At 37.7% G+C, this 22,851-nt stretch overlaps 1 protein-coding gene across 4 annotated transcripts in view; it reads left to right on the top strand.

Annotated features, from left to right (window-relative positions):
• The window catches only part of cbfb (core-binding factor subunit beta), a 37,406-nt gene extending 17,609 nt beyond the window's left edge, over window positions 1–19,797 (top strand). The window contains exons 4-7 of one of the 4 annotated variants that reach the window (XM_046864679.1): window positions 12,120–12,236; window positions 12,419–12,514; window positions 13,047–13,094; window positions 17,201–19,797. In XM_046864679.1, the coding sequence (XP_046720635.1) occupies window positions 12,120–12,236; window positions 12,419–12,514; window positions 13,047–13,076 (243 nt within the window). In that variant the 3' untranslated portion in view covers window positions 13,077–13,094; window positions 17,201–19,797. Of the gene's footprint in view, window positions 1–12,119; window positions 12,237–12,418; window positions 12,515–13,046; window positions 13,095–17,195 lie in introns of all 4 variants that reach the window. The other 3 variants (XM_046864678.1, XM_046864677.1, XM_046864676.1) reach the window with 3 other exon arrangements.
• The last annotated feature ends 3,054 nt before the right edge of the window (window positions 19,798–22,851 follow it).

Consider the following 22,851-nt stretch of genomic DNA (forward strand, 5'->3'; position numbering starts at 1 on the left):
AGTCAGTGCTTAAAGCACATCTGTGTTCCTGAACGAAAGAATTGGTTTATTTAGAGGAAACAGACCAGAAAGGTGTGGGTGTGTGTGTGTGTGTGTGTGTGTGTGTGTGTAGGTCAATGCCACGGCTCTAATTTTCTGAATTTTGACTTCTACGTTCTAAAGTCGTTTGTCAGTAATATTTGTTTGTAATTGTCTGCTCTAGTAAGTGCCTAGTCCTCAAGGTGTCTGGCTTTCTGGTAACAAAGCATGTCCTCGAATACCCCCATGTAAAAATGTTTTGGTGTTGTCTAAGAGCTTTCTGTCTGTCTCTTTTCTAATCTCTCTGTCTCTCCACGGTCTTTCTCTCTGCTCTTATATCTTCTGTCTTTTTCGCCGAGTTGCTTGGCGGCCTCTATTGGCTGGTGTGCAGTAGCGGTGTTACTGGTTTTATCCCATTTCCTGTGTAGACATGAGGACAAAGGGCAGTCTGATCCCATAAACATCAGTGAGGTCTGTGTCTCTGTTCCATTCTGATACAGATATAACAATGAAATCAGGGTTATTGGGTTTAACTCTGCACAAAAGCGATTTAAATCTGGAGTCCTAGCATAGACTTGACGTACCTATGGATGTTAGAGCACATAGAGTTGAGAGCGTGTGTGAGTCCATGTGCTCCCCTGTGTCTCACCGACGGAGTTGGTCTGGGGTGGGGGGAGCTGACGGTTGGCTCTGAAGAGGAAGTCTGTGGTTAGGCCGTTTTTCTCCATGTAGCAGTGCTTAAAAAAGCCTGGCTGTCCTTACAGATGTGGAAGCCATTTCAGGGAGTGTGTGTGTGCGTGCGCGTGTGCGTGCGTGGGAGGTAGTTTATGAAGCATGGGATTCAGGCAAGCCTGTCTGAGAGCACGTAAAGAAGACCCCACTTGCCCTAAAGCATGCTGGGAATGGCTCAGGTTTTGGCCTGCTGGTAAATGAAAGCCCTGTGCTGGTTAGGCCCAAAATAGCTCTTGAAAAAAATGCAAGAACGCAGGCCTGGCTATGCATCTAACAGAAAAAAATAACAAATTTCAGATCTAATGCCGCCTCCTTACCCTCCTTTTTGGCTTTTATTTATTATATATTTGTTTACATAATAATATTGCTTATCCCCCAAGCCATAAAGCTAATGTGGCTGACAGTGTATGTCTGAGCTTAACATACACTCTCACACAAATGCTTTAATTTTAAGAGATGTGTGTGTGTGTGTGTGTGTGTATCTCTGCTCTGCTTAATTGGCTACATTAATCATTTCCACATGGCCGCTGGCAGCTCCATCTGCCACTGACATGTGTCCCTCTCATCTCATTAGAGAAGTGCACGGTGGCACAGGTGGCACAGGTGGCATGCCTCACCCTTACACTTCCTGTTGCCTTGTGTCCTTTCTTCACCATTCAGCTCATGCACGAAAATCGTCACCTTGTTTTACCACCGATGGAGGTGTTTATTATTAATTTCCTGTCTTTGATCAAAATACAAGTTTTTTTGTTGTTGTTGCTTCTTCATGATCAGCGGTGAATTACTACAGTGTTATCTGGAGTTAATATCTATTTATGGATTACCAATTAGGGTTTGTGGATGCACAGGGTTTCATCTGTGTGTAATAACAATTAAAGTGTCGTATTCGTTTTGCAAACATGCCTTATACCTTTTGTCGTGATATTTTGTATTTCAACTGGTAAAGATTTTTTTTTTTTTAAGTAGTTCTGCTTCATTTATACTCAACAAACGCACACACAACTGAATACACATAAACACTAAATCATCTGCAGATTGAGATTTATAAGTGATAACCCCACCAAAAATAGCAGTATTGCACAATTACTACACTGTGATTTGTTCTCTCTGATTTCACATTGGGACTTACTTAGGCCTATTACAGTGTGTGTGGGGGAGAGTTTAATTTCTTCATATGTTCTTTGATATTTCTTTCATCTCTCTGCAGGACTATAAGTATAGACAAGATTCAACTTGAGCTACAGTGATTAATATCAACTGTCAATTATGAAAACTTATCCACATGGAATTTTATGGTCGACATCATGTTTAATTAAGTAACACCAAAATATGTTGTAGTGTGAAAGAGTGTCCTGTGGTACTGTAATGTAAGTATGCGGGACTGGTATAATGATTTGACCTTCAACATATTCCCTGCTCACTTAGATTATAATCATACAACCATAAAACCGTTCATTCATTCAGTCATTTTAAACACTGAAAAACTGTAACTCGAGCAGAACAATGAGACGAAATTGTTCATAGAATACAAGAGGGTGAGTCATCACAGAGACGTTCTCATCCTTTCTTTCTTTGCTTCAAGAGCATCATTTCTCTATTGCTGTATGAGACACAAGGGCCGGGGAACAAATTCAATACTGCACATGAAATGATGGCGATGACTAGAGAGCAGTCAGAATGAATAAAAAGAGAGAGAGATAAACTTGATCCGTTCAAATAGTAAGCTTTCACTGTGATTGAATTCCCTAATTGTAATTGAAATTTAATCATGAGAATGAATTATATTAATCATCATTAGTTGCAGGTCTTATATTGTTATTGTAGTCAACACTACATCTTAAAGTGTGCATCTTAAAGGTCGTTGACATGTCGCACACATCAATGATTATAAGAGGATATATGTGTTTAGATAAACCTGCATGTCCAACTTATGTGTATATAGATATATCAGGTGGACATGCAGGTTTATCTAAACACATATGTCTGGAACAGTTCAGGTCACAGAAGTAAAGAGGGGAAGAACCCCAGAGGAGTAGATGATACACATGAAGGAGAGGGGACGAAGGAGAATTGTTTTGGCTCTTGAATTAAAAGCCTGGCACACGTGAATCCCTATATTTACTCTCCACCCCCAATTCTCTGCTAAGCACACACACTCATACACACACTGCCCCACCCTGTCTTGTTGACTACTTTCACAATCCCCCTGAAATTATTTTCTGCTCCATATTGTTTGCCATATTCAAATAGAATGTCAAAACCCAACTCTAAAGGCAGCGAGTCTTTTATTCACCATGAGCACAGTGAGGCTGTCTTTTTTCTTTCTCTCCTTCAGTTTTTTTGTTCTTTTTATCTCAAAGCTTTATATTGTTACTATAAACCCATGCAAGACAGGCTAGGTCTTGTAGTAGTATTACCTTCCATCTGGAGGTAACAAATTACCCAGAAACTTCTGACAACACATCAGCTCATACTACTGAAGAACGCAGAGTCTTTCATGCATACGTTCTTAGTCTTAGTGTCATGTTCCTTTTGATGCCGTATCATAGAAAAGCCAGAGGGAGTAGAATGTAAATGCAGACGCTTTTGATCTGGGCTTGTCCAAAACCCCGGAATCATAGTCCAGTCTTTATTTATCTAGTCATCTTGTTACCCATAACTAGTTTATTAGCCAATCCTGAGTGCAGCACTACAGGACTCTCCAAATCTTCTAAACATTTTACTACACTTGTATTGCATTCAGTTGTAGGGATGTGCAAATTACATGATCACAAACACACACACACACACACACACACACACACACACACACACACACACACACACACAAACTACACCATCTTTCATCTCTGCCAATGCATGCCTGATCTTCAAATCTTTTTCAAGAAAATAAATATGAGAGCTATGAATGTCCCTATTTTATGGAAACAAGAAAAAGAGAAATATGAGAAAATACAGAGGGAATATTGGTTAGGGAGACGCAGGCAGTGCATAATGAAAAATAACGTAGCCATTTTTATTCTGCGCAGCGTTTAGTGTCATATGGCATTTGTTTATTTTTGCTGGGTAAAAAAAGACATTTTGGTTGTTAAAATGCAAAATGAGTTCTTACAGTAGCAATATCTTATAATCTGGATTTAGGATATCTCTCAGCGCACGAAGCAGATGAATTTGATTTCCTCTCAGACTCTCACAGGCTCTTTATAACTGCCGTACTTGAAAGTAGGCACAGTATGTGACTTATCACATAGAGAGTATCAAACATGTTAAAAAGTGTCAGCGCTTTAGTGACGTCTCTGACACTACATAAGCAGCTGGATTGTGCATATGTGCAGCTGGCGGCTGAATTACCTTTTCTAAAATATGCCCTCGCTCAATAAGCATGTCTTTTACACAGCCCTATACACTTTATCAGTAAAGCAGCAGGTAATAAGAGTGATGGGGCCCTGGTCATGGGCTTGTTCTGGTTAAGAGTGAAAGGGTTAGTGATGGAAATAGAATATCAAGGTTCTTTAATAGAGGCTTCAGTGCTTGTAGTTCCTGAGCAGAATGTCAGAAAGTTGAATATGTAAGCTTTCGATTGTGAAGAAAAATCTCAGGGTGATAGGCAGCTTATCTTCCACCAGCAAATATCTTGGAGATGGCACAATCACAAAGAGTCGAGAAGAGCAAAAACATTTTGTGCTCTGACCATGAGAAAGAGGCAGCAAACGAAATTAAACTGAAGAAAGGGAGGTTTTTTTCCACTAATTTGTATATGCTCCTGGTGTGTTCCCAATAAAAGCTTTGTGTTATTGTGGAACTTGGGAATATATACATATTAGGGCTGTCAAAATTAACCTGTTAATAATGCGTTAAGACAAATTCACACTAATTTAACTTAATTTAAACACTAATTTTATTAACACGTGATTAATGCAGCACGCATTAATGTAAAAATATAAATAAATAAATAGAAAAGAGGCGAAATTAAAACCTTTGAAACAACACACACACACACACACACACACACACACACACACACACACACACACACACACACACACATATAAAACATGATGATTTACGTAACTACAAGCACCATAATCACTTTCAAACATTCACAAGATTATTTTGTCTTTATGCTCTATGTTTAACTTTGGTTTCACTAATAAAAAACATACTTTTGCATAAAGCATCAATATTTGTCCATGCCCATGTTGATTAAAGTAAAAAAAACTTTTAGATAAGTATTTTAGTTTAGTTTAATTAAGTATCAATTTAAGGTACATTTAGAACAGATAAGAATTTGTGATTAAGTTTCTATTATTCATGAGTTAACTCATGACAATCGTGAATAATCGCGATTAAATATTTTAACCCTATAATGCCAAATGTATCAACACCTGCAACACCTGCATTAACAATGCTTTCCTCAAAAACCTGTTAAATACAATCTGAGACTTGTTTTCTGTCCCCTATTGGAGTTATCTACACTCTGCAGTAAACAGCAGGCTTCAGGCAGGTTTTCCAATATGGCTGCCTTTATAAACTGACTTGCTAGTTTTTTGCAGGGACATCTTTGCAGATTTTGAAAAAGATGTGGAAAAAATAAAGTTTATGTTGTTACTGATTTTTTAATATGAATATGTACTTTTTTTGAAGCAACTAATAATTGTTACATTTTTTAAAGAATGTTATAGTAAAATCGTGTTGAAATAATGTTATATATATTATACAGCAGGTATATGGTAATTTAGCTTAGTCATCAATGTATTGCATTTCATGATGATTTTTTATTATTTATTAAACTGATAAAAAAATTATATGTCCTCTTAAATTCATTTTTCACTGATTTACATTTTTAACTGATGTACACAAATCACAAATATTTCATATGGACTAGTGCAAATGAAATATTGATTTGCTTTTTGTACATCCAATCTAATGATGTAGCTTGCTAATATTTGTCTTTTCAGTAAAACAAATAAATGATTATCATAATCTATATGTTATATTTACCAATTCAGATAAGAAATTCAGAATACACAAACATTTTTTTGTATGTATTTTCAGATGTCAAAAAAATATAGTGTTAAAATTGTCATCGGCATGCTTATGGATGGCAATAATCAACAATAATCAGTATACATTGTTGTGATCAGTAAATTGGCATAAATGCTTAATGCATCATATATGTAAAATAAAAAAATCACATTTGTAAATGGTAATCTTTTTTTATTTTTTTATTTTGTTTCAAGACCCATAAACACTTCAAATTCCAAAAAATAGAATTTTCTGTTAATTATTTCATGTCATATGGCTTCACAGGGTTAATTGATTGACAGCCCTAATATTTGTGTGTGTGTGTGTGTGTGTGTGTGTGTGTGTGTGTGTGTGTGTGTGTGTCTGTGTCTGTGTCTGTGTGTGTGTTATTATTGGCCATATTGAATGTATCGGATGGTAGAGGTTTGAGTTGGATGAAGGTGTAAGTAAAACAGTAAAGCAACAAAAGTACATTTAAACGTATATTAAAAAATATATTGTAAAGTATACTCCTGTAAGTATGTTTATAACGATATCTGTTTTTCCAGGTTTCAAAACCCTTTTTGGCTGAACTGCCCGGTGATTTTTGTTTTAGTCTTTGGAAATTTTATATTACTGTGATTTGTTAGAGGCAAATGTTTTTGTCATTCGTCAGCAGTGTGTCATAAATTTGCACTCTAATTATACAGTACGGCTGCTGTCAGCCTGCTGTGGGTGTGTGTGTGTGTGTGTGTGTGTGTGTGTGTGTTTGTATGAGGATGTGCTTGTGTGGGCTCTGACCTAAATGTTTGAGTATTCATCTTTCCGAAATAAGGACGCAGTTTCAGTTAGGCTTTTGCCGCCATGATCTCAGTGATGTTTAGCTTAAACTGTTATGTTTCCAAGTCTTTACTTTGCATATCAATATGTGTGTATTTGTGTGGGTATAAGTGTCAGGATCAGTGTATCAGTTAGTTTGCTCGGAGGTATTTATGCTGAGGACACGGTGGAGAAGGAGTGATGGGAAATAGAAAAACACAGTTGAGATATAAAGAGAGATAAAAAGCAGAAACTCAGGGGATGAGATCTTAATCCACACAAATGTTCATACACCAAGTGGCAGTTTTAATGTTGCCTCCTGGCATTTTTCTTGGGGGAAACTACACAGACAGTAATCAGAGCTCAGGGTTAAACATGAGACACTAGAGCAGTTCTTGCAGAAACACCAACTATTTTTTTCCATAAAAGGAATATTGAATGCACATTTTTTCTTTTTTTTTTTACTGGAAAAATACACAAACAAAAAAAATCCTCAATGAGTGGATGTGAAATCAGTACAAAATTGATTTTAAAGTTTTGTGATTTTCAATTTAATTCAGCTTTATTTGTAGAGTGCTTTTAACAATGGATATTGTCCCAAAGGATCTTTACAGAGATAAAGAGGTTATAAACATCTAGGGTTAGGGTTAGGGTTAGTTTAGTGCCTAATGAGAAAGCTATTGGCTCCCTGAGATTGCCTGAGGAACAAACCTTGAGAAGAACCAGACTCGAAAGGTAGCCTGTCCTCATTTCGGTGGCACTGACTGTCCATTCATTATAGTTTCATCATGTTGGGGGTGTGCTGTGCAGTGATGGCCGCATAAATGCAGAACTGTTCATTAATTGTCTGCTCACTTTGTACTGAGTACTGAGGGAAAATATTATAATACTTACTTCACAATGACTCAGCCTGCATTTAATTAATTTCTTTTTTTCTTAAGCTGAAAAGAATAAAAACAAAAATGTAAATAATTTTGTGCAGCAAATGAAGGTGTAATCTGAAGAAATTGTTTATTTTGTGCATTAGTGTACTTCAATACAGAGAATGTGTCAACATGCCAATTAGGTTTTATATATATATATATATATATATATATATATATATATATATATATATATATATATATATATAGTTGTTTTCATGTCAGGTTACTTTATTAAACAGGTAAAAATCTGCCCTGTTTTTCCTGTAAGGTGGCTTTTTCCTGAGTACAGGACAGGGTTCTGTGCCATGGCTGCCAGTTTCAGTTACACACACTGATAAAGAAATTGATTAATTGGTTTTAAATCATTTGGAAGTCTGAATTTAAACCCTATACCTGCTACCTACTAGGTTTAGGAGCTCATGTGAGGTATCCCAGTGTCTCACTGGGCTGTGTCGACATTCATAACAGAATGGGAACAAAGAAGAATTTAGAAAACAAGGTAAATTGCTGTTATGTTGTGCTACATGGTGGGATTTAAGTGCCATATTGTCTTCTGTTTGTTTACACTGTCAATATTTACACTAAGCAGATGAAGTAAACGTGTGTATTTAGTTTTGGTTATGACTGATAACGCTGCAGGACAAGCTTAATTACGGCTCGGAAAAGATGTGATTAGTCTTGATAACAGTAGGAATAAAAACACAAACACCTGCTTCCTGTTGATGAACAGAAATAAAAGAATGTCATTCCTCCAGCTTTTCTTTGTCATTGCCGCCTGCATCTCTCCCAACCATTCTCTTGTCCAACTTTGCTTTTGAAAACATGTTTACTGAAACTACTGTGTATGTGTTTATTTAATTTATTTTCATACGATTATGGGATTATGGTGATCAGCTACAGTGTGTGACTTATTCCTAGAGTGTGTGTATGTTGACAACACAGCAGATGGCAAGTTTGAAGTGTGGTTTTAGTGTAAGCGGAACAGAGATTCAGAGAATTTGATACACTTGCCGTTACAGAAGGTACGTTGTGACGTTAGTCATGAAATGACTCTGCATATACATTACATATCATTTGCTGCACATCTGAGTATCTGTAGAAACAAAGCTGAAGAATGAATAATAAAAAAAAAATTTGAGATTTAGAGTGTTTGGATTTTCACGCTTCATCAGGGTGCATGGATCATCTAAACCAGTTATCAGAATCATCACAGACAACTAGTCACATTTTACCAACTAAGCTTTTGTTAGATTTTTAGATTTTTCTTTAAGAATCTTTTATGCAAGTCCTTCTATGAACTAATTTTAACAGACATAAATGGCTACTCTACACTGTACACGATTTTTGACTTCATTTTGATTTTAGATTGAACTTCACGCTGTAAACAGAGAAAGAGCCAGGAGTTGAAAAGTTTGCTGCACTTGAGGGGGTGTTTTTTTGGTAGTTATAATTTTAATGCAGCATTGGTAATGGAGGTGAACACAATTCTGTAAATTTCAGTAATCAAGTAACAACCAGAATATTCTAGAATGTCGAAATGCATCTACGATCAATCCAAAAGACAATTACGAAACTCATAATAAACAAAAAAAAAAAGTGCAAGTAATAGGCAAACAGGATAAACAGGGCACACACTAGAATCAGCTTCGGAAAACAAACTGAAGCCAAACCCAGAAAAGCAACATGTAAACAAAGGCTTGGAATCATCTCTAGAACTAGGAGCACTGAAAGTCCAGTCTGTTTCAAGCGTGTGCTACTGAATACAGGTCTGCTGAGTTAGACGTTCGGTGATGACGAGCTGCAGAAAGAATCCTGACTGGTTTGCATTTTGTTTGGCTGCTCCATAATGGAAACCGATGTACAAGTGGTTTGCTGCGATGGGGAGTTTGTGATAAGAGAGCGAGTGACAACATGACACTGGGCCAAAATATAAATTATATCAGCCATAAATGACATTCTAGCAAAGTAGTGTCAACAGTGATGTTGTGTGTAAATTTCCAGGTGCAACCTCATCTTCAAAGATAGCATTGTCATGGCATATTCAATGAAAGCCAAGATGAAAAGTGAACTGGAGAAGCTCCAAAACTTTACCGTTATTGAGCCTGTAAAGTTTTTTAACGAATCTGGTAAATGCAATGTAAATGTAGTAGCAGTTTTAGGTATGCTACAAGTGAGGAAGAACCCCAGGGTGTATCACAGGATGCTTTTGCATGTAACATAGTGCCATCTGGTCCTGCTAATGCAGTGACAGTGCCAGCTACGCCTGCAAGATGTTGACAGGAAATGTCAGCCTTCTCTCAGCCAGGAAATCCTACAAAGAAAAACTTGAAGAAAGTGTTGTAAATATACCAGGACATTTTACTACCTTATTTTTTATCGAAGACAAAAATAAATTGTGCTGATTTCTTTCTTAAAATCAGCACCTTTCCTGTTAATATCTTGCGTTGGTGGTTGTACACAGGTCATCGGGTGCTTTTTCTTGTATGCTGTTCCCCATTGTTGCCAAACATGCTGATTTTGCACATGACAAACAAATTAATCATCTGACCACAATACATGATGGCAGTTAAGCAGTGCTTCTTCTTCTACTTCTTTCGGCTTCTCCCATTAGGGGTCGCTACAGCGGATCATCCGTCTCCATACTACTCTGCCCTTTACATCTGCCTCTTTCAACCCAACCACCTGCATGTCTTCAAGCAGTGCAGTTTGTCAGTTATCATTTTCCTTCAGCTTGTTTAAAATCAACTAAAAGTCTAATACTTTCTCTCATTGTGCTCCAATGTATTTTTTTTCTACCAGATTTGTGTAAATAAGGTTTTTTAAGATTCAGTTCTTTTATCTTAAAAAAAAAAGAAAAAAGTTCATTCATTTTCTGACAGCATGCTTTTGACAACAGTGTTGCCAGCAAGACCAATATATATTTGTTTATATAATTATCTATAATTATGTAGAGCTTAATGTATTGCACTCTAATATTTTAATATAGTTTCTATAATGACTGTTGTAATGTAGAGGCTCTAAAGAATATTTAAAAGCTGATTGTTGATATGGTAAAGCTCTCTATAGTAGTCACTTAGGGAAGGGGTTAGTAGCAGCTAAGTAAAAATATTCATATAGTCTTTAAGGACAAAGGATTTTGCTCTTTGCATTCTCACTATGATTGTATATCCCGTCGTGTTTTATTCATGCTTATTTAGCTTGTTAATTGTCATTACTTCACTTAGTCTAAAACACTAGGTCCTTTGTTTGCAGCTAAAGCGCATACAGTAAAGATGGAGAAAGAGATAGATAAAGCACTGTGGTAAAGATGACTAGTGACATACAAAGCTTGTGTTGTCTGTGTGTCTGGGAAGAGCGTGTTAACTGGCTGAGACGTGTCCAGTGTACATCCACACAGCAGTGTGTGATTTGGGTTCCAGCAGCTTTGTGCTTCTGTAGATTGTATACCACTGTGTTGGAACTTCTGCCTTTATTCTGTGTGTGTGTGTGTGTGTGTGTGCATGCATGTGTGCTTACACACGTGTGTATGTGGCTGTGTGCGTCTGGATGGGTGGGTTGCTGGGTCAGTGAGTGGGTGGCTATGTTTGTGGTTGTATGTGTGTATGTGTGTCCTAGACCGATAGACTGCATACTTTTGTCTCAGCTTGAATCCTGAGACATGATATACTCCTGTGGCTTACAGCCAAATTAACACACCCACCCACCCACACACACACACACACACACACACACACACACACATACTTCCTACTCTGAATTACTCTCACTCTCTTTTTACCCTGTCTTTTTCTCATGCTTCTCTCTCTAAGCATCTTACCTACATCTCCACACTTACATGTACTGCACATTTATACCAGTGCCTCCCTCCCTCTGTCTTTCTCTCTCTCAAACACTCTTTCTCTCTTTCACACACACACACACACACACACACACACACACACACACACACACACACACATATATACACACAGACACATGGATGTAATCATGAACCCGGTGCACCATTGCCCCTGATCAGTATAAATAAATTCAGACTTGGCTTTGCTCATGTCTGCTAAGAGAGCTTCAGTGTAGTCTTTCCTGACACTACGCTAGACTCTAAAAATAAACAATTTCATTACAGGAAGTTTAACGACACAGTATAACATTAGGGGCAAATATGGGGGCAAAAACAAAAACAGTGAACTATATACACATCTTACAGCATGGCTTCATATTTGCTTTGTTGAAGACCGAGCCACATGTTTTACAACTCAAATGGGCCATTGTGTGTCCGGACATGACGCAGTAAGGTGTTTTCAGGTGTGGTATAATCAAAGACTATTTGGTTTAGACAAAAGGGGAAAGACATCTGTTGGGTAAAATCATTCAGTCTCCTAAATTTTAAATAATGTTCTAGGTGATATGCAAAAAATAAAAATAATAATTTCAGCATCTCAGGGTTGTGTGTTTGGATGGGTCCCTAACTAATATTATTAATATATGGCCTTATTTTTATATAAAGACTTTACAGATTGTGATCTCTTGGTCACATTGCGCATTGCATTTCACTTTGCCTGTGAGATATTTTACCTCCTGTATTTATAATCACGTTGTGTGTGTCTTTGTGCGTGTGCACAGGTGTACCTGAAGGCCCCTATGATCTTAAATGGAGTTTGTGTGATTTGGAGAGGGTGGATTGACATGCAGCGTCTGGATGGGATGGGCTGTTTGGAATATGATGATGAACGAGCACAGGTATAGCCAGGAAGCGTACCACAGCATATGCATTAAAGTTTTACATGTCAATAAAGCTGTTTATTGGTTTTCATGCATTGACATAATATGGTGATATTCCCTCTTTTTTGGTGTGTGTGTGTGTGTGTGTGTGTGTGTGTGTGTGTGTGTGTGTGTGTGTGTGTGTGTGTGTGCTTGTGAAGCATGAGGATGCTCTTGCTCAGGCTGCCTTTGAGGAGGCTCGCAGGAGGACTCGTGATTTTGAGGACAGGGATCGTTCACACCGCGAGGATCTAGAGGTGAGTGTATGCTGTGTGTGTGTGTGTGTGTGTGTGTGTGTGTCTTAGCGATGAATGTTTTTTTCTTTTTATCAGACATGTTAGTGCATGCATACACATCACTGTATTCTGTATATTTAAGATTGTGGTGGGACAAAAGGTAAACCCTGTTGGTGTGTGTGTGTATGTGTGTATGTGTAGACATCTTTTGCGAGCAATTCCTTGCTGTATTTTCTGTTGTCCTGCAGGTTTACTTATTCCACTAGCATTTTCATTACAGCCACTAACATAATGTATGATGCTTAAAACTAATTGTTACGTCTGTATTAAACTTGTATAAATGAGAATAAATGTTACTAGTTATAACTAAGGTTAAGAGTGTGAGCCTGTGTGTGTGTGTGTGTGTGTGTGTGTGTGTGTGTGTGTGCCCAATACATGTGCTTTACTTGTTGACTTGTGGCTCAGTGCATGCTGAATCTTTGCTAAGTACAGAAACATTCTGAAGTCGATCCAAACTGCGCTCCTAAGATGAAAACCAAATTGTGTTTTTTAGGACCCTGTGGCATCAAAAATCTGGGACTGATGGCATTCACGGACCAGGGTCTGTCTCTTCTGCTTCTCTCTATCCCTGTGTAATGCACTAAACCATGTCTGTGTCTGTAAGTTCTGTGCGTGTGTTTGTGTGTGCGTGTGTTTGTGTACATGTGCTTGTGTTGTGTATTGTGTGTGTGTGAAAGCAAGAGCCTGCATGAGTTTGTCTTTTGTGAAGATGTCCTGTTAGAGCATGTGCATGCATTTTTGCAGCTTCATCTGTGTATTTATGCTTAGTATGTTTTTCTGCACTTTCTGTTTTATACTGTACTTCAAAACCTCGGTCATGATCCATATTCCTGAGGTTTCTTGACGTTTGACATACACTGCCAGTCAAATGTGATAATGATTTATTTTATTGTGGTTTAAAGCAGTTCATTATTGCCACAGACCAAACTAAATAGCAATTAATGTAGGAAAGCTTAATCTGTGTGGAACTAGTTAACTGCTCGCTCTCAGATCCTGAAGGTGCTCTAATTGTGTGCTTCATCAATGAGGGAAAAGATGATAAGACTATAGCTAATGTCTGCTAGAGAGTGCTAATATAACCTGTAAAAATGTGTGCTGTGATACAGTGGATGTAGAAAAGCTTTTCCTGCTTTATTTACACATTGGGCCTTACAATATTGAAACAAAAGCGAATATTACTGGAAAATAGCAATAAATAAAAAGCATAATTGATCTCAATGTTCACCCCTAAGGGTAATACTTCAGAGAAACACCTTTTAATTTAATTGAATACTTCTGTCAAATTCAAATTCAAGTCATTTTACAGATGCACTTTCCATGCACCTGCACCGTCTTCTCCTTTTGGCACTGTAGTTATTTACTTTATGGTGAATTTTGTGGTGTGCGTCAGGTCCTTGTCGGAAGAAAAGCCGTTAAAAAGTGACCCTTCTTACAATCTTGTTGAGGGTAGCATTTTATTCTCAAGAGTTTGTTGGTATTTTGCTCCATCCATTGTCCTTCCTACCCTGACCGATGCCCCTGTCTCCATCGAAAATAAACACCCCTATAACTAGACCCTACCACCACCATTCTTAAATGCAGGTATGGTGCTGCTTGGATGGTCAGCTGAAACTGACTTTTAACCAGATGTACTGTTTATGGTTGAGGCCAAGACTAACTCCCTTTTTTTTCATCTCGCCTCAGAATCTTCAGTGTCTATTTTATTTTTCAACCAGTGCCAGATTTGTGGAGCACTTGATATTGTCATCAAGACCACTCAATGCCATAACCTACTGTATTTCCTTGTTGTCCTCTGCCTCTTGGTAGAATCTATGAGCATCTTCTCCATCACTTGGCCATCCAGTTTAGAGGAATGGCCTGAACCTACTCAATTGTAACCTGACATAAACTGTACTTAACTGTGCCTCTTGGGATGCATAAAGCCTTTGAAATCACCACCTCATCTCTGAATCCAGATGTTAGCTTTGAAATGTACCATCAGGAATGTTCTTAGTACAGCCATGTTTATTCTGAATTAATCAACATATATTACACCTTTTAGGTTGCCTTTTTAGCATGTGCAGTATGGTGCCATTTAAAGATTAAAGTATTAAAATATCTGGTGTATAAAACAGGCATAGTGTATATATTTTGCTGTCATTTTGGAAAGCCTTCTGTGAGTTTCGAGAGCAACTTCGGGCAAATCCTTAAAGTGAACATGTAGAAAATCAATCATATATCATTTCAATGCATTTTTAGTGGGGTTGAAAATCAAGAATCTTCATCCATGACAGCAAAGTCAATCCATAATCTCTTCACCCCTTTTAATTAAACTTAAATAAACACTTTCTCATCTTACTGCCAATATAACCCGTTTGGATCTTTTGAGGCACTGGAATTTTTTCCTCCTCTGTAGTTCTCTACCCCTGAACCCCCACCCCACCACCACCCACGTTATTTATTCTGGCGAGGGGAAAATGGTTTGAATCTGGCTAGGACTCTCATCTGACATGCAGCCCTCAATTTCTTGCTGAAATGACAGGGTGGTGGCACTCCATTATCTGAGGAAGAGGGCAGGTTTGCTTTGCAAATGAGAACATATGTTGTTTAGAGTGAATGGAATCAGCCATGACTGAGATGATGAGTGTTGAGCGTGTGTGTGTGTGTGTGTGTGTGTGTGTGTGTGTGTGTGTAATAGAGAGACTTACTTTTCTGTCTGCATGTGTAATATTTACAGTGTTGTGTGCACGTAAGAGCGTATGAGTGTGTGGTCCCACCACAGAGATGTATGAATTGGGGGGATGGGGGGTTAGAGTTTAATGGCCTTCTCTCTGATGGATGGAGAATTGATGGGCTATTTTTCATCCAACTTTCTGCCTTTACTGCAGGTGGGATTAGCGCATGACTGATGCTCAGGCCCAGAAAGTATTAATATATCATTAGTATTGATCATCTTCATTAGGAGTGCTGTCTCGCTCAGCCTAATCTAAACTCTATTGACTTGCGGTACAGGCAAACACTCCTGCATGGCTCCATATGATCGATATTGTTTTCTTTTAATACGGACACACACACACACACACACACACACACACACACACACACACGTGCACACACTTACCCCAAAGTTTATGCTTCATTCAAGGAGAGGATGCAACTTGTAATCCTCTCCCTGACATTGGTCAAATACAGGAAAAACACCTACTACACTTGAAATTTCAATTTCTCAGTATAGAGTAGACTTCTCAACTACCAGTCCTTTCCTTTTTAAGAGATTGACATCAAAACAACAGGCCACACACACTTCGTAAAGTGTATATTACACCTTCTCTACTTTAAAATTAATTTATAGCATTTTTGACTTTAGAACAGTGCATATTCTGCATGTAAGGCCTGATTAAGAGCTTTGACAATATTGTAATGATTTAAATGATATGCTGTTGTAAAATTAAAATGTAACATGTAACATCTATTTCCAGCTTAAATACAATGTCATTTGTATGTATGCATTTAGAAACTTGAAATCTCAGTGAATTAAAACCTCTTCTCATTCTGCTCTCACTAACCACAATGTGAGTGAGTAACTGCAGTGGAAAAAGGCATAATGGGCCTGAGCTACTGCTGATTCATCCTCATATGCCAGTATGATCAGACCATAAATCAAATCTTTTCAAATCAAAATTACAGCAGGCTTCATAAGTTACTTGTTGTAGGATAAAAAGGTTGAGAAATAAAAGTTCAGATCAGGTCCAGGCTTAGAAACTGCTATAATGGTTAGTCAGGTGGACGATGAGATCACACGATGTCTGCCTCTATGTCTGCCTCTCCTCCTTGCTGTCTGCCTGTCCGTCTGCCCTGTCCATGTCTCAAAGTCTATGTTGGGAGAGATTTAGGCATATGCAAATAAACATATGTATCTGTTATATGGGGCAGCAGTCATGTTTTTATTTTTAAATGATTTGAAGACTAATGACTGCCTGCCACTCAAACAAAAAAAGGAGTTCCATTTTTAGGTTTTTTTTTTTTTTTTTTAATGCTGCAGCTGCTCGCTGCTGCCCTCTGCTGTTACTTTTATGTGTCACGTCAATTTTAGGAAAAATAATTGAGCTCTTATTTTAGGTCATTCAGTTCATACTAGTATGTTTATGGTTCATACATCATTTATCATAGTTTATTATATGTTTATTTTTCTAAAAAACAAAAAAACTTATACAGCCTTATACAGCTTATATTAGCTTCATCATGCCTAAATACTTTTTGTGTTTGTAAATTTAATTCCGTTGATTTTTTTATTTTTATTTCTAGTAGTTAGCTTAAAAAATCATATAAAAACACAACTTGGTCCTTCAGTAGGGGTAGTATTTAAAAAAAGTGCAGAAAAAACAAACAACCAGCTAACATATTGGATGTCTCAGAAGGCAGCTGCCCTTGTACTTTAACCCAAAAATGTCCTGGATGGAAGGCAAAGGTGGTGAGAGTATTCTGTGATGTCCATAATTGCATTACCCATGTCTGAGATGTTGGGACGTTAACTGATGTCTGCTAATGAACTGTTTATTGTTCAATTAACATTAACTGTGGTCTTTGTGTGTGTGTGTGTGTGTGTGTGTGTGTGTGTGTGTGTGTGTGTGTGTGTGTGGGTGGGTGGGTGTGTGTGGCACAGCCCAGGCGACAGCAGGACCCCAGCCCTGGCTCCAACATGGGCAACACTGACGATCACAAGATGCGCTAACGGCAATCAGCAATCCGGTGGGCAGGGAAGGGTGACACCATCTTCATCACCACAACAAACTCACAACTTCATGGCCCCTAATAATTACTCAAGAGACCAAAGTCCACAGGTGGGGGGGTGGGGGGGGGAGGGTTTCATATTACTCCCTTGCTAAAACGTTCTGACAGGGTGTATGTTGGTTTGGGCTGGTATTAACCTGGTTATGGGGGATACGTTGTATTCGATTCTTTTTTCCCTCCCCTCTCCCCTAGTTCCTTCTTAGGGTTTTGCACTATACGATACTTTCAAATAAGTTCCCATGATGCCTTCCAGTAAGTGTTCCTACCTACATTTTCTTTCATCCCCCTATGCAAGCTATGTTATTTTAATTTTTTTGGCACTATTGTAATGAAACGGCATTCTTATTATTTTTTATTAATATTTGTTTGTGTGAAAGTCAAAATGTTTACTTTTTTTTCTATATATAACTCGTGTGTCCTCGCTCTCTTGTAGAAGAAACCAGTAAATGTTGCTAGTGCTGTGTGAGTGAAAAACAAAACAAAACAAAAAAACAGAAAAAGTCAAAGAAGCTGCTGATCTTGTTGACAAGGAAGGCGTATCATTTTGTCATCATCCCGCATGTTCTTAGCCCCTTCCACTATTTTCTTGTTAGCGTACATCAAAACACACTTTGAAAGCACCAAGCAGCAGGAAAGCGCATATTAAGGTCAACCAGCTTATACTGGCTTCCGCCTTCTATTATTCCATTTTGTTGTGCTTTTCATTTTCGCACCAGTTCAGGATCTTTTTTTCTCTGCCTTGATAGAAAATGTAGGCTGTTTCCCTCCTACTGGTGCTGCTTGTTTGAACCTATGCCAGAAAATATGATCAGAATATGCAATGTTACCTTTTTATTTAAAAGATACAACACGATGGAATATTTCAAGACCGCTAGATAACAGGTTTGTGTTGTGCTCTGTTATCTTCAGGTTACCTTTTTGGTCTTGTGGGTGTCTGGAGCATTTGTTAAAAGAATACAGGGTGAGTGATTGGCTCAATGAAAAAAGTCACTCTAAAAAATGAGCTGAGAGTCAGTTCATGTTTGAAAAGTTGATTCGGTTTTTTTGGGGGTTTTTTTTGGCAAAAGAAGATATAAAAAAAAAATCTACTTCATCGAAATTGCATTTGAACTTTGAATACCTATAGTGTGTTAGCAACTGTTGTAGTAGAATTATGTGTATGTTTATGCTTTTTACCAAAATGTTCATATTAAGGCTTTTATAATTTAGTGGTTTTAGGTGATCTTCCTAAATACAGCGTAGCCTTAAAGAACACACTAAGCAGAACTTAGTGGCCATGATGGAAAGTGCTTGATCGAGGACTGAGAGATGTAGCCTCAGTGTGTTACTGCAGAAATGTGTGTCCGCTGTCGCGTTCAACTCGATTCTGTTCCATGTTTTTTTTTCTACTCTGTGTAGTCAGCCATGCCACTCATGATGTCATTTATTACCACATTATAAGCATTACTTAGACTGCATTCACGATCGGAGCTATTCGCAAGCGCTGGGTCACAAATATTCTTTGTAATCTTGGTGAACTTTGGAACAGTGTTATCACAGCACTGCTTATGGGCTCAAATTCTGTTATTTGGTGTCAAAGAAAAACTTAAACAAGTACAGGTACGGAACCGCAGCATGGAAATAATACAGAGTAGTTCAATAGAGGAATCCTCTGAAATGTTTCATGACTTTATTTTTGCATTACCTCATTAAAATGATGCAGGTACAGTAGCAGCTCATTCTAGGTCAGAAATGCAGTACTCAATATCTCTCACCAATTGGTTTTAAGATATAGCCTATTACTCGAGCATAGTCTACCTCTAGCTACAACCAAAAAGTTTCATAGCCGGAAACGTGTGCAAAAAATGATCTGATGGATCCATGTTATAGATGTTTTTCTTGATTTTTATGAATGGTTATTGCCAAATTATCAGAAAAAATGGTTACTTTGAAGGTCCCATATTTGTTCATACAGTTCTGCAAAAATCAGAGGTCAGTCTCGAGCTGGTGTTGATGCCATGTCTTGATTCTTGCTTGTACTTTCCAGCAGGAAATAGGAAACCCTCACACACTCCCTCTTTCCCCCATACCAGGTGTGTCTTGTGCTGTGTGTCAAAATCTACCATTGCTGCACCTCATAACATTCTGAGATTCTGCATCAACCTTTTCCTTAATGCTGGCATTAAGACAAGATACACACCAGGGAATGGATTTTCACACATTTCATTTTTTTTTTTTTTTTTTTTAATAAATTGTTTATTTTCTTAATTGTCGTTTAAGTTATTGATGGAGGATTGCCTTTTCATTTTCAGGACATGCTATGAAGAATGATGTAATTCTGTTTTTATTGCTTACTTTTGTCCTTAATTCCATTAGGGCTTAAGGATGCTTTTTCTATGTTATATGGTTTAAGCTCCCCCCATTTTTAAAACAGGGAGGACTGTTAACTGAAGTGTTATGTTTGACTTGTTTCTAAATAAACTTTTTACAAATGAGTTGTGTACAGTCTCCGTGAGAGCCGGACTATTAATGGCAGATGCTGTCACTGTACTTTGAATACAAATATGATGTGATAATTCGAAGTGTTGTTTTTCTGCTATCAGACTTTTTCTTTAAATAAACCAAAATAATAAAATTGTGAACATTAGCCCTTTAAACATCCAGGATCCATGAATTACATTAAATTATACTGAATTATATTCTTCAATCAAATCAACTGCATAACTTTTGAATCCAACTTTAAACATGACACAGCTCAAATTCTTCATTTCGAATTGAACATGTTGCAATGTTTCATTCAGGGAGGTTTGTGATGTTGAAACTAATGTAGTGTGTTGATTTTCTCGTCCTGTGCAAACTGCAAATTGTCACTGAACAGGAACCTTTGTGTGCTACCTATAAATATATCCTAGAACCTACACAATAGTCCTCCATGCACTCAAGCAGTTGAATTTGAAGATGCACATGTATAACATTATAATCCTTCAATCTTATCGTGTACGTTAAATCTGCAGCATTAAAAATGTTTGTTGCACTTTTTTGAGGGGATTCTTTGAATTCAGAACCCGACCCTGATACACTTTTTTGTGGTTGGCTCCTAATCCTTCTTAATGACGAGTGCTTATATATTGCCCATCATTAGGATACTGTGCGATATTGTGTTGCAGCAACTGCACTGCAGGTTAGTACTCAGCTTCCTTGGCCAAACTCGAACAACTACAGCGGATTAAATTGTACACAATTTGTAGTTGAGGTTGCTGTCTTACAGTATCACTTTTACTAAAGCTCTTGTGCATGTTTTACGAGCACATTGAAGCTGCAAACTAATAACAAGCCGACTGGCTGCGATGGCAAAGGCAGAAGCATAAGTGTTGAAACAAGTGCCTCTAGTAAATTACTGCTTCAGACTGATGAAGCTTGGAGTGTAAATTTATACTGATTACAGCCGGAATATAAAAGAGCTGGCAAACTGTTTGAAAACGTATATGATATGCTGGTGAACATGAAGATTACCATACAGTAGCAGCTCCTGGCTGTTAATGGGTTAAAGCCAGCAATGGGAGGCACAATAGGTACAGACATCCAACACACAGATCTTCCAAACAGAGCAGAAAATTACTGGGGGGTTTTTATTTTATTTTTTGTATAAACAGGAATGAGTTTTGCCATTAAAGAAGCAATAGAGTACAAGGTCACAAGTCAGGACATGGAATCCTCCTTTCTTTTCTCCCAATTTGGTAACATCTTTTATTCACTCTTTAATATCACAAGACAGCTACGGTACAGACTAAAATACAACACTTTTGATGTGTCTGACTGAAATCCAGTCAGAAAAACTATTTTAAAAGCAGAGAATTCAAATGCTTTTTTGTGTTACATTATATATATATATATATTCCTACACAATCAGTACATGGATTTGGTCAGTACATTGGCACGAATCTGAATGTGTGCATCATTACAGCCTTCTTAATGGACAGATCCATCTCAAACATGGGTGCAGACAGAAAATTTCTGGTGGCCAAATGCAATTAAGATAGCAGATGTGCAGTCTCGCAGCAGGCCTGTGCCCCCCTGGCTAATTGAATTGACAAATTAACAAGAAGGTGGTTCAGCTCATTTGAGACACCCATGGCGGAGTGGAAATTGACCTTTTTGTGAACAGACAGACTGCGTGCCGTACAAAGTAGTTTACAGACAGGACAAGAGATGAAAATATGTGCTTTGGCACAGGATACTTTGGTCCATGATTTGCACGAATTCCACCTCTCCGTTATAGAGGTTACTGTGTGCAGAGAAGGCTTTCCTGGCCTGACCACCCGCCACTGGAACGAACAATACTCCACATAGCCATTTAATGGTCATTAGTTAAAATGGTTAAGTTGGTTAATTAACCTGCAGGAAGACTGATGTAAAAACAACTAAAAGCATGTTGATTATACAATGCTGGACTCCATTTTTGAGGTTGCTGATTTAAAACATTAATCAGTAAGAATTCATGTTGAAAAACATCAACAGCTGGGAATTGTTTAAAGTCTGTAATGATGAAGCTGTTGGCTGTTGATGATGAAGATTAAATCCTTTACAACCAGCAAAAACATCTACAGTTCTACAATGAACCACACATTTTCTTTAAATGTCTGGTCATATACATAACTATCACAAAGAGGAAGTCCTGCAAAAAACCGTGCCACTGTGAACAGCCCCACGGTCATGAGGTAAACTGTCATGGAGAAGATTTTATCTTGGGCCTGGGTTTTATGCACAGCAGGGATGATGAAGAATTGCTTCTCTGGGAGTCAGAGGGACTGCTTGAAATTTTGCTCAGAAGTAAATGCTTCCACCTTGTGGCTAAAACATGCTAGTACAGAACAAAACTGTTTACTTCCATTACACAAATTAATATAACATTTTAAATCACTGCACATTAGATGATTTTTTTCATGTCTTACATTTAGTAATTGACGTTAGTTTCACTGATTATATATAATTTTTTTTTTTTAAACATCATTGGTCCTAAAATTTGTTCTGAACTTGTTTAATTTAGAACATAGTGTACAGTAAATAACTTAAAATCTATAAATTAAATCAAACAAACATACAAATATGATTTAATTTTTCAAATGTACTGTATGTTGAAACAAATATGACCAAAAAATTTGTCTGAAATTGCCAACATTGTATCTGTACGCTGAGGCATTTAGTCCTTTAACTGGAAATAAAAGGATTAAAATAAAAGGGACTAAAAGGGTATCTGCAAGATAGAAGAGTATCTGCAAGAGTGAAAGGGAAAGTTTATAGGACTGTGGTGAGACCTGAGATGTATGGTTTAGAGACAGTGACATTGAGTAAAAGACAGGAGGTGGAGCTGGAGGTAGCAGAGCTAAAGATGTTAAGGTTTTCGTTGGGAGTGATGAGGATGGACAGGATTAAAAATGAGTTTATTAGAGGGACAGCGCATGTAGGACGTTTTGGAGACAAGGTGAGGGAGGTGAGATTGAGATGGTTTGGACATGTGCAGAAGTGGGACACGGGGTATAATGGTAGGA

Source organism: Silurus meridionalis, chromosome 13 (genome assembly GCF_014805685.1).
Source record: "Silurus meridionalis isolate SWU-2019-XX chromosome 13, ASM1480568v1, whole genome shotgun sequence".
In the NCBI taxonomy this organism is placed as follows: domain Eukaryota; kingdom Metazoa; phylum Chordata; class Actinopteri; order Siluriformes; family Siluridae; genus Silurus; species Silurus meridionalis.